Genomic DNA, 13,179 nt, shown 5'->3' with positions numbered 1-13,179 from the left:
ACTGTAACTCTGTAGGGCAGGTAGGGCAACTGATTTTTTAATACTATTATTCCCATTTTACAGATGAAGAAAGTGAAACTCAAAGCAACTAAACAGCTGAACTGAGATCACATATCTATTTAATAGCAGAAGCAATAGGGTAGTTTGGGGAGATGGTGCCTATTGAAAGAGCTGGATTAAAACCCTGAGTCTCTTAATTTCAGGCTTCTACCCTTCCTCAGATCAAAAAAAGTTCTTATTTCTACCATTGAAATAAAGTCGCCTTTTACTTTTTCCTTCTTCATACATTGCCTGAAATACCAAAATGCCAGAATAGGTAAAATGGGTAACAATTATTAAACAGAGAAAAAATGTCATTCTTCTAAAATGACACCACAGACAAAAGGTTTTCATTGGCAAATATTAACTGTTTTTGACGCCTGCTAAATCATTCATTATACCACGGCACATCTCTATTTATTGCAAAACCATATCCTTCTAGGGCTGCTGGCTGAGCAAGACTGTGACTGGGGATCATTCAGAAGCATGAAAGAATCACTAGCTTGGTGCCCACCCTGATAACTTGGATGAACTCCTTGAAGAAGTCAAGATATCTGACAGTGAACAGGTGAGACCACCTTTCTCCAAATGGCCCAGTCAGAGACTAATTGCTGGAAAACATGTCTTGAAACACCTTTCCAATTTAGGCATAACCTAGGATACCTTTGCAATGTCCCCAACAAATAGTCATCATGCCTTTAGGTAAAGAACTCCAGTGAGAGGGAACTCCTCCTGAGGTAGCCCTTTCTATTCTTGTTAGCTCTTCTGTGTCTTTTTTTACAACTGTATTGCTTAGGGTTTCCTGTATGGGCACAATGGTACCTTTAAGAAATATTCTCCATCTTTTTTTCTCCCCTAAGGCGATTCTCTTCATGTTTTCAGATTTAATTATTGAACATTTTACATTCCTGTTTGCCTGACTCCTCCATAGAACATGAACAGTCTTGTACTTCCCCCATCTTTTTTTACATTTTAAACCCTCAACTTAAGGGTATAAGAATAGAGAACTAGATAGTTCCACTGCCCTTGCTAGGTGTATTTCATCCCTGGGCAAGCATTCCTAAGGTTTAAAATGCTAAATTACATTCTCAGATACCATCTTCTCAGTCAGCTGTTTCACTTCCTCCAAACCCTCATTTTTCTTGGAAATCTCTACTTTGACTATTGATGGCAGTGAAAAACATTCTAAATGTGTGCCAAGACTGTTTGGACTATAACTACATAACCTTTTGTTGCTTCTGGTAAGGCCATTTGTGCCCACAGGCATCCTCAGGGGCTGGCCATGGTCCTATGGTTTGACAAGCCTCTCAAAGCTCTCTGTCACTTTTCAGCCACATGCTCAGAGAAGGGAGAAGAGCTGTCTGTTGTTTATGTCAGGCAAGCAAACAGTTGCTTCTGTGCCTCTCTTCAGGAACTCACCAAAAAGTACTACTCATCTCTTCTTCCATGAACTATGACTGTATTAGGGAGGCCATTGGTGGCAGTGGAAAGAAAACTAGCCTTAGAGTTAGAAGATACAAGTTTTGATCCCTTACCTTTGATGCTTACTACCTCAAGCTTGGGCAATTAAAGACACTTAACTTCCCCTTTCCCTAATCTGTAAAATGAAGGATTTCACTCTATGTCCTCTGGGGCCCTGCCAATTTAAGATCTGGGATCATAGGAACTTCTATCAGATGGGGCATGTGGATTTACATACTTTTATTTAACAAGCATTTATTAATCACTCTCTGTATGCAGGCCCTACGATGTAGGAGGTGAGAAATAAAAAGACAAAAATGAAATATTCCTTCAACCCAAGGAGCTTAAATTCTACCTGGGATTTATAACATATATCTCTTTCCCCCTCCCTTCCTTCAGCCACTACCATAGTTTAGGCTCTTGAGACTATTTGCCTGGACTATTATTACTACTAATATTATATTATTATGGATTATTATAAAAATTATAATCATCGGGGCAGGTAGTGGCACAGTGGATAGAGCACTGGCCCTGGATTCAGTAGGACCTGAGTTCAAATTGACCTCAGACACTTAACACTTACTAGCTGTATGACCCTGGGCAGTCATTTAACCTCAATTGCCTCACAAAAATAAATAATAATCTCTGATTAGTGTCACTGTCTCCAGTGCCTCCCCTCTCCAAAGCAGTTTCAACATAGTTGTCAAATTTCTATTTCTTATGTTCTGGTCTGGTCTGACCATGTCACCACCCTGTTTTCGATGTTTCAGTGGCTCTCCATAACCCAGGATTTGGCTTTAAAATCCTTCCCAATTTGACTCCAACCTAACCTTCCCAAGCAATACAAAGCACTCCCCTATACTATCTCTGTGGTCTAGCCAAAGCAAGGAGCTTGCTGTTCTTTGTGAATAACATTCCACCTCTCACCTCTATGACTTTGCATAGACCATTCCCCACACCTTCAATGTACCTTTTCTTTATCTCTACCTTATAGAATTCCTGCCTGCGTTCAAAGCTCACATTCACTTCAACTGCTGTGTTCTAAAATAAGCCCTTTCTTCCCCTCCCCACCACTTTTGTGTCACTCCCTCTCAGAAATTATCTCTACTATGAACATACACACATGAATACACAATATTGACTTTTTGGTTTTTGGTGCCTATTTCGTGTTCACCAAGGAAAATTCCATCTCCTTGAGTTCAGGAAATGTTTTTTTTTTCCTTGTCTTTGTATCCCAAGAACTCTGCTTGGCACAGATTAGGCCTTTAATGAATGCTAACTATGTGTCAGACATTGTGTTAAATGCTGGGTATATAAATACAAGCAAAAAGAGATGCAGTCCCTGCCCTCAAGGACATCACATTCTTTTCTTGTTTGTTTGTTCATTTTGTTTTGTTTTTGCAGGGCAGTGAGGGTTAAGTGACTTGCCCAGGGTCACACAGCTAGTAAGTGTTAAGTGTCTGAGGCTGGATTTGAACTCAGGTCCTCCTGAATCCAGGGCCTGTGCTTTATCTACTGCTCCATCTAGCTGCCCCCAAGGACCTCACATTCTAATAGGGCAAGGAAACACATTAAAAGGAGCTGAAGAAAGGGTAGGGAGTGTAGGGAGAGGTACCAATTAGGGGCTTGGTAGTAAAGTCTTGTGAATGAAGCTGACTGATCTGGGCCCTTTCTCAAAATGGAGGTTCTAAGAAGGACTCACAAATGGGAGAGGGGGACTATCTGGGTAGAGGAAGAAAATAATTGAATCTATTTTCATAAGATCAAAAGTGCTGATCGTGGTCTATGAATGAATAAGCTTATTTGGCATCTATTACATATGAAGCACAACCTGGGGCCCTGTGGAGGTTATAAGAAGCATTTGGCAAGGATCCCTGTCTTTGAGGACTTTATAATTTATCTAGAGAGAAAAATCTAAGATCCACATATCACTTGGAGAACAAGCTTTACACAGCAATCATAAAGTTTGCAAAGGATATCACATATGTTATTCATCTGAACCTTATTATCCCCATTTTACAAATGAAGAAAATGAGACAGAGAGACGTTATAACTTGCCCAGGTCACACAGGTGGTAAGTACCTGCCTTGAGGCAGGTTTCAAAATTGGATCTTTCAAAGTCCAAGTCGAACATTCCATCCATGGTTCCACCTATCTCCCTACCTTTACCTAACTGGGTACTTATATTCTCTTAGATTAACCTTCTTATACACTAGCAACTCAATACAGATAAACATTAGCTTTCTGACCATTCCCTTCATCAGTGGTGGGTCATAGTTTCTAGATTTGAGATTCTATTTTGATGCTGATGAGATTATAACTTAATACATGGTGAGATTATATGGTAAATATGCTGGAGACATAATTGATTGCTGTAAACATCTGCCTACCATGCACAATTGTTTGCCTTTCACCAACATTCTCCCACTCTAATTTAAAGAACCTTTCTAGACTTATTGCAAATTATTCTTTATTTTGACTCTACACTATAATCAACATGGATGGTTTCTTATGTGCCATATGTGGTCCTTGACCTTTTCCACCTGTTGAATGCCATTGAATTCTTTCCCATCCTTAATGCCCAGGTCAAATATCATCTCCTCTAGAAAATCTTCCCTGATTCCCCAATCCATTAACAATTGTCTCAATAAGACCTCCCAAGCCCTTCATGTTTTGCTTCTCTAGGGTACTTGCCATGTATTATCCATGCACTATAGCTGTCTTATGTCCTCCCTTAACCCTGCCTGACTAGACTGTGACCTCCAAGAGGGCAAGGATCCTGGCGGTATCTCCTTCTATTACCTAGCACAGGATACTGAACATAATAGGTACTTAATAAAAATTTGCTTAATTGAATTGAATATTAATGTATTTTCAATTTCTGCTTTGAAAGTTATCACTGGTTAATGTTTTTCACCTAATATAGAAATGTTTCTACAAGAAATTATGATTCAAATAACATAGTATGTTTCTCTAATGAGTGTTTTTTATTGAAACAATCTGTGCTGTATTGAAAAATTGTCAGTTTTGGTTTCAGGAATAAGATACATAAAAATCACAAAGATAATGATATGATTTTTTCATTAGATTTTGTATGTTATATTTAATGATAGGGCCTGCGCCTTTGATTTTATTGGTTGAGGAAATTTCCAGATGAAGAATTGCCTTCAACCAATTCCACTTAATATTTTTAATTTCTGAAATTTTTAGTTTTACTGAGTTTCCTAGAGCACTAAAACATGAAGTGATTTGCATGTCTGTATTTTGTTTCAGAGGTTTGGAGCCCAGCTCTCTGCCCACTCTGCTTTGACATCTTTCTTCTAATGAGAACACATTCCCAATTAATGAGGTCAAATGAATGAGGCTTTGCTAGCCCTTTGACTTAGCAATGTAGAATTATGAAATATTATAGATATAAATGACCTTGAGATCCTGTAGTCAAACTCCTTTACTTTACATTTGAGAACATTGAACCCCATAGAACTAAAGTGACTCGTTCAAATCATACTTGTTTGATAGGTGTTTAGGAATTTATCAGCTCAAAGTAAAGGTTGGAGTATATATCCCATTAATAAGTTACATGGTTATTTGCTGAATCTATGTTTGGCAGCTGAAATTCTATTTAACTGAAGAAATATTTATTAAGCATCTATGATGTGTCAAAGACTGTAGTATCCCCTTAGGATACAAATACAAAACAGTCTTCCCTCAAGGAGCTTATATTCTTCTGGATAGTTATAACAAATACCTAGCCAAGTAAACATAAAGTATATACACAGAGTAACTTCAGGCGTTATGAAGAACACCAATAATTGGAGAAATCAGGAAAGGTCTTGTTGGAAAGGTGGCTCCTCAGCTGAAGTGTGAAGGAGGTATGAGTGGGGGAGGGGAAGAGAGTGCATTCCAGGCATGAGGAACAGCTTGTATAAAGAAATGGACATGGGAAATGAAACGTTAGATGGGGGAACAAGTCAGTTTGACTGGAGAAGGGAGTACATGAGGAAGAAATAATGTGAAATGTTTGGGAAGAGAGTTTGGGGCCCAGGCTGTGAAGAGATTTAAATTCCAAACAAAGGAGTTTGTGTTTTAGCTAGGGAGCAGTTGAGGCTTATTTTTTTCAGTCTTAAAAAATATTTTATTTTTCCCCTAGTTACATGTAAAGATGGTTTTCAACATTTGTTTTTATAAGACAGTTGAGGCTTATTGAACAAGGGACATAATAGACTTTAAAAATGTCAGTACAGCAATTGTACGGAAAATATATTAGATAGAGGAGGGATACTTTGAGTCTTCAAGGTAAGTGACCTCCAGATAAGTGATATATTTTTTGCTGAAAAAGTATTGGGCTTAGAGATTCCCTGGTTCAAGCCATCTCAGCCTCAAATTGAATGTGTAACCATGAGTTCTGAGCCTGTTTCCTCATGTGTGAAATGGGAACAACAATAATAATAACAATAATCATAATACAACCAATCTCACAACGCTGTCGTAAGAAAGGTGCTCTGTAAACTAGAAAGCCCTGTAAAAATTTGGGCTATTGCTATTATATAATGTCAGTCAACAAACTACAGATTAGCCTTGTTGTCTATGTTAAAGAACCTTCCCTCATTACTTCTGTGAAATCTAAGAGTACAACCAGTCTCTACCACTTGTGTGGTACTTAGTTGCATATTACCTTGTGATTATTTTTGGATTTTTAAACATTCCTATTTAATCCTTATATTGTTCAGTTACTGTTTGTTTATATTGTTAATATACACATGAAAATGTAGTCTCTATGTTCTGGTGGGTATTTGGAACCTATATTGGGTAGAAGAGCTCAGATGGGGATGTGAATTGAGAATCATTGAATCCATCAACATCCCTTAGAGAGAAAATCCAGCTTTGCATCTTCTTCCTACCCCATGGGTGAATTAAAAACAGAATGTAAGGGGCAGCTAGGTGGTACAGTGGATAGAGCACTGGCCCTGGATTCAGGAGGACCTGAGTTCAAATCCGGGTCTCAGACACTTGACACTTACTAGCTGTGTGACCCTGGGCAAGTCACTTAACCCCAATTGTCTCACAAAAAAACATACAAACAAAAAACCCAAAACAGAATGTAAGAGACTGAATAGCAAATTAAGTCCCCGTGAAATTTGCAGTGATTCAGTTACTGTGATCTGGGATGAGCAACAAAACATTGAATCTGAAAAAAGTATTCTCTCCATTTGCTACAGTAAGTTGCTTTGCAGGAACATGTTTTATTCTTGACCTGGTATCTTCCTGGCACTGCCCTCCAGCTTCCTTAGATTCTCTTCAGTTGGAGATCTCCCCCTGATGCCTGCCATCTTCATTGTTCTGTATGCCAATGACTAACTCTAAATAGTGGTAGAAAAGCCTGAGTGGTCCTACCTATATCATACTTATCCTGAAGCATGTTTTCACTATACCACATGGAATCTACTAGTTAATTCTTATCTCTCCATCCAGATGATAATCAATCAATCTAATCATTCATCAATAATAACAATGATAATAACTACCATTTAAATAGTGCATGGTGGTTAACAAAGCATTTTTCACACATGTATATGTATATCTGTGTATATGTGTGTACTTCTGTATATGTGTGTATATTTATACATATACATGCATCCAAACACATGCATACATACATACAGCTAGGTGGTACAGTGGATAGAGAACTGGGCTTGGAATCAGGAATATTTTCCTTCTGGGTTCAAATCTGGCCTTAGATACTTACTAGCTATGTGATACTGGGAAAGTCACTTAACCTTGTTTGCCTCTGTTTCTCATCTGGAAAATGAGCTAGGGAAGAAAATGGCAAACCATTCCAGCATCTTTGCAAGAAAATCCCAAATGGGGTAATGAAGAGTCAGACACAAATGAAATGACTAAACAACAACAAATTGTATGTCTCTCTCTATATCTATCTCTCTCTACCTATCTACCTACCTACCTATCCATCCATCCATCCATCCATCTATCTATCTATCTATCTATCTATCTATCTATCTATCTATCTATCTATCTATCTATCTATCTACATACCTATATATCTATATCTATATCTATGGATATATAGAGATATAGACATAGAGACATAACATTTGCAGATATATATGTACTTATTAACATAAAATGTATGTATATACACACATATCTATATCTATAAAATCTCATTTGATCTTTATAAAAATCCTGTCAATAAGTACTATGTATCATTATCCTCATTTTACAGATAAGAAAACTATGGCTGATAGAGGAGTGCTTGGCCCCCCATCACACAGCAAGCATCTGAGGCAATGTTTGAATTCAGATCACCCCAACACCAAAGCCAGCACTCTATCTAGTACATCTAGCTATTTCATGATAAGCAGTTACTATGTGCCAAACACTCTGAAATCAGTTGTAATAAAACAAACAAAACAAAAACAAAACAATCACTGAAATCAGTGTTGTAAGTTGTATGAAGATTAGAAGTAGGTAACATTCTCCTTTATATAGAAGTATCTAGCACTAAGTTGAGCACCCAGTAGACCCACAATAAATTTAGCCAAAGCTTTGCTTTCTTTTGTTGTCTTTATTTACAGGGTTGTGCTGGTATGCCCACCTCAGATCCACAGACAGTCCTGTTCTTTTTTTGTGGACCTTCCTCAGGCCAGTTTAATGATGATCATCTCTTCCCTTTTGACCAACTCAGCTTTTCAAGAACAACCTCAGAGCCACAAAATAAAGAGTCATTTCCTTTCTTGGAGAAGTCCATGATCCCTTTGCTAATGCCCATGGTTGTCCCACCTGCTCCTGGAAGTCTTACTGTTCTAGAAGACTCTTTCCAAGAAGAACTTCCTCAGAGCCATGTGACTCATGGGTGCCAATGTGTGCATGTCCCCCAAGTCCCAAAGGAGCTAAGTTGTCATCCTAATGAGACTCAGAACAGTGTTGATAATCCACAACCTCTTTTGAGAAATGGTATTTCCAGAAAAGACACAGGAATATCTGAGGAGACTCTTGACCTAAGAGTAGAAGCTATAGAATTTGAATTAGAAAAAAGGCAAGAAACATGGTTAAAAAGCCAAGATATATTTCCACAAAATGGAACAAACAAAAAGGAAAACTTGAAGTGGGACTTTAATCATGCAAACTTTCTAGCTAATGGGGCAAAATGCCCAAAATATGTGGAAGAAGAGAAAGAAAAAAAACAATCCCACAAAACTAGTTGCTGTCCTGAGCAAAAGCAGAAAATTCAAATTTCAACAGCACAGAATGAGTCAGAGACTCAAGGGGAGGGACTGAATTTCCTGGAAGAAGATATGAAAGGAAATTCAAATGTTTGGGCTCTCCAAAAGCAAACACAGGAAAAGAGCCAAGAAGGACCAGAGGAGTATGGGAATCTCACAGTAGCTGGAAGGAACCAAGGATATTTGCCAAAGGATTCCAAAGTACTTGAAGAGAAAGTAACAGAATTTAGGGAAAAATCTAACCCAAATGAACAAAAACAAATAGGGTTCCAAAATATTGATCCTTGGAAAGAAAAAGACAAGTTTTTTGAAGAGGAAAAGAAGAAAGGAATATCTCATCAAGAAATAGCAGATCTAGAGAATGATAGTTGTGGCCCATGTATCCAGAAAAGATCTGCTTTTGAAAAGGAAAAGAGCAAGTTTTTCTCAGAACAGAGATGCTATCAATTCAGCACAAAATCATCATTGCAAGATGAAGCTTGTGAGAATGAAATTTTGGCTACAGATATTGCAAACCACAGATATTTTCTTAAAATTAATGAACTAGAGAAGGAGTTAGAAAAGCATTGCCAGGAAATTTTTGCCTTGGAGGAAGATAATGAGAGTTATGGACAGACAATGAAGCAGTTAGAAGAAGAGAACTTGAGGTACTACCAACAGTTGCGATCCTTAGACAAGGAGGTGAGCACTGGTACTCATATAGCCTCAGCAAATGCAGATGGTGGAAGCGATGTTGATTCTTCAGAAATATTAGAAGGAAGGGATGAGAAAGATGTCGAAAGTGTGAAATTTAAAAAGGGCAGGGACATTAGGACAATATGTGCTCCAGATAGGGAAAAGGAAACTCATTCTAAGAAATTGCTTGATTTGAATGAAGTGATTCTAAATTCTCAATTGGCCATTTGGGCAGCTGATTTGAAAAGATTTTCACAAAAACCTGAAGCACGAGAAAGCATGAAGAATAGGTTTTTTGAACTAATTTTTGATATACGGAAAGAACAAAACCAAGTTTTCCTTGAAATAACCAAATTACACAGGGCTCAAGAAATATGCAATAATAAAACATATGCTTTAAAAGAAGAAAAAGAGAGAAATCTGAAAAGGATAGCTGAGCTTGAAAAAGATAAGGTCAATTTGCTAGAAAACTTAAGTCAGCTAAGAAGTGAACTAGACCAATATTTGCAATTAATTTCAGACCTTGAATACTGCAATGAGAAAAGCTATGATAAAATTTCTGACCTGGAGGAAGAAAATATGGCACTAAAGAAGAGGGTGGACAATATCCAGAAATCAATGGCAGAGAACATTAGGGAAGCACAGAAAGTGACTTTGCAGGTTACACAAGAAAACCAGGAGCTCAAGGCCTTGATAGCTGACCTTGGCATTGGTTACAAAGATCTAATCAAAGATCTAGTGCCAGGAATACAAGACATGATGCAAAGCCTGATGGAAGAAAATGAACAGCTTCTCCAGAAGATACATGTTATGGAAGGGAAGGCCACATGGAAAACAAAGGATGTTGAAAAAATAACCAAGGAGAACGAGCAACTAAAAGAACAAATCCAGAAGTTTTTGGACAAAGCAAACATGGTAGACCAAGGAATTCAGGTAACTGAACCCTTGGGCCGACCAACAAGAGATGAAGGATCGCTTTTGGAGGAAGCATATGTTTTTGCTAAAGGACAAAAACAACACCCCATTTTCAGTGAAATGTATAACCTCCGTATGGACTATAAAAGACTGAATCCATTCTTCTTGAAGGAGAACCTGGAAGTTTCCACTGTCACTCAAGGTCCCTCTAATGGGTGGGAAAAGAAAAGGATCAATTTTGAAAAAAAGAAAAAGAGGAAGAGTTTGCCTGAATTCCACAATCAAGCCTATGAATCACTAGCCAGTTCTGCCCAGGTAAGTGGACTTCAAAGTATATCACAATATCAATGTATTAGAGAATTTTAGAGCTGCTTCTGACATCAAAGGTCTAATCTAACTCCACCTTGAAGTCTGAATCCCTTCCTTATCATCCCTGAAGAGCAGCCATGGGGGAGCTAGGTGGCACCTGCCCTGCAGTCAGGAGGACCTGAGTTCAAATTCAACCTTTGACTCTAGCTGTGGGACCCTGGGCAAGTTACTCAAACCCAATTGCCTCCAAAACAAGAACAAAAAAAACCAGAGTAGTGCAGCCACCACTTAATGGCCCCCAAAGATGAAGAAGATACTCCTTTTCAAAATTAATTACTATGGAGTATTGCATTATTTTAGGCCAAAATATCTGTCCATGAAAACTGTCCTGTGGTTCCTAATTCTTCGCTTTGACAACATATCCATAACTAACATTTATATAGTATTTTAATGGGTGCAAAGGGTTATGAGATACTTGCAAATTATTACTTTAAATGTGTGAAGAAGACTGAACTGGAACCAAAAGCTGTGGGCTCATTCCCTAGCTCTCCCATTTTCTAGCTGTGTGACCTTGGCTAAGTCCCCTTTTGGGCCCTTTATTTCCTTTATATCAAATAAAGGAGTTGTGTCAAATGAACTGTAAGGTCCCTTTTAGGACAAAATAATCCATGTTTCTGGAGGCAGCATGAAGTAGTGGGAAAGGGACAGGGTTTGGAGTCAGAGAATGGAGGGTGATGTAAAAGAAGAACTTCACAGGCACAGCACTGGGTAACCACAGGTGCTCAAGAGTTTGTGTGAACAAGGTCTGAGAAGTTTAAGTAATTTCAAAGTACATTTCTCCCATATACTTCTCTATTTTTATTTACAAGAAGATTTAAGTTAGAAAAGCATGAAAAATCTCTTGCCAGGCAGCTTCTCCTTTGCAAGAGATTTTCAGTCTGGCACCCTGCAGATTTCTCCACACAGCAAAGCCACCATTGCTAAAAAGAGCCTAAAAGTGCTTATGTTGCCTTCTCTTCATCTTATCATTGGCAGCAAATGCTCATCCTTTGAGGATGAATTTCAGAACAGAATTTCCTTCTGACTTGGAATTTCTTAAACTTGGATGTACTGTTTAAATTATAGACAGTGAAGTGTTTCTTCCTTCTCTTATCCTCTTTGTCCAGTGATGCTGTTCAGTAACACCTTAACAACATTGTCATCTCTCTCATGTAAATCCCTTTCTTCCCATTTCCATAGCCACCAGCTTTCATCAAGTTTCACCTGCACTTCTAATTAGTCTCCTTGCCTCAGGACTCTTCCCAGTCTTTTTCATCCTCTACTCAGTTGGCAAAGTGATCTTTCTAAAATGTAGTTCTAATGTCAACCCTTCCATCCCCTTCCCCATTATACTCCACTGGCTTCCTTTTACCCTTAGGATCAAATATAAAATCATCTATTTGGCTTTTAGACTCCTTCCCAACCCAGTCCCATGGTGCCCTTCTAGACTTCTTACATGTTACTCCTCTCCACACACTCCGGGATCTCCTATGCTGGCTTACTTGCTTGCTGTTTCGTACACACAACACTCCATTTTCCAGCTTCTTCAATTTGCACAGGCTATCCCCCCCTACCTACAATCACCCACTCCTAACTTCTCTGACTTCCTTCAAAATTCAGCTCAAATCCTGTCTTCTGTAGGATGCTTTTTCTATTCTCTCTTTCCCCTCCTCCAAATCCTTCCTTCTGAGGTTATTTTCCATTTATACTGTATATATCTTGTATAGGCATATCTATTTGCATTTTATCTTCCCCTTTAGAAAGAGTATTTTTAGAGCAGCAATTATGTCTTGCATTTCTTTGTATCCACAAAGCTTACTAATTTCTGATATACAGAAAGTTTTCCTTAAAATAACTAAATTTCACAGAGCTCAAAAATATGCAATAATAAAACATATGCTTTAGATGAAGAAAAAGAGAGAAATCTGAAAAAAGATAGCTGTGCTTGAAAAAGATAAGGTCAATTTACTAGGAAACAACTCAGCTAAGGTAACTAGACCACAGCAGGCACATAGTAAATGCTTAATCCCTGCATGTGGACTGCCACAAGAAGGTATTTGGGAGTGCAACTCCCCTCCTCCTTCCCAGCCAGCAACTCTTGGTTTCTTCCAACAGCAGATGATAAGGCACTAGGCTGGCTGAACCTCACTGAATAGAGACAACTTTGATTTAGAGAATGAGATTTGATAAAGTCTCACATATCATTTCCATTTTCACCTCTTTAATAAATGTCATTTAATATTATGTGCTTGTGCTTTATTCCTATATTTTTTGATTATATGCTCAAGGAGGGCAGGGGATTGTGCTTTATCTAAATCTGCTTGAGGGCAGCAACTTTTTCATTTCTGCCTGCATCCCCAGTGCCTAGCACATTGCCTGGCACATGGTAGGCACAAAATAAATGCTTATTGATTGATTAGTTAAACTCTGTTCCTTCCCTGAGCACCTAGTTCAAGATTCAAGCCCCCAGTAGCTATTTATTGAAATTTGTTGAATC

The 13,179-nt window shown here is 38.3% G+C and overlaps 1 protein-coding gene across 1 annotated transcript in view; it reads left to right on the top strand.

Moving 5' to 3' along the window:
- The window catches only part of C6H4orf50 (chromosome 6 C4orf50 homolog), a 172,429-nt gene that overhangs the window by 27,938 nt on the left and 131,312 nt on the right, over positions 1-13,179 (top strand). The window contains 3 exon segments of the mRNA XM_043969797.1: positions 482-545; positions 547-607; positions 8,097-10,649. Of these exon segments, the coding sequence (XP_043825732.1) occupies positions 482-545; positions 547-607; positions 8,097-10,649 (2,678 nt within the window).

The sequence above is a fragment of the Dromiciops gliroides genome, chromosome 6, assembly GCF_019393635.1.
Source record: "Dromiciops gliroides isolate mDroGli1 chromosome 6, mDroGli1.pri, whole genome shotgun sequence".
Classification (NCBI taxonomy): domain Eukaryota; kingdom Metazoa; phylum Chordata; class Mammalia; order Microbiotheria; family Microbiotheriidae; genus Dromiciops; species Dromiciops gliroides.
This window is presented reverse-complemented; position numbering and strand designations above follow the sequence as displayed.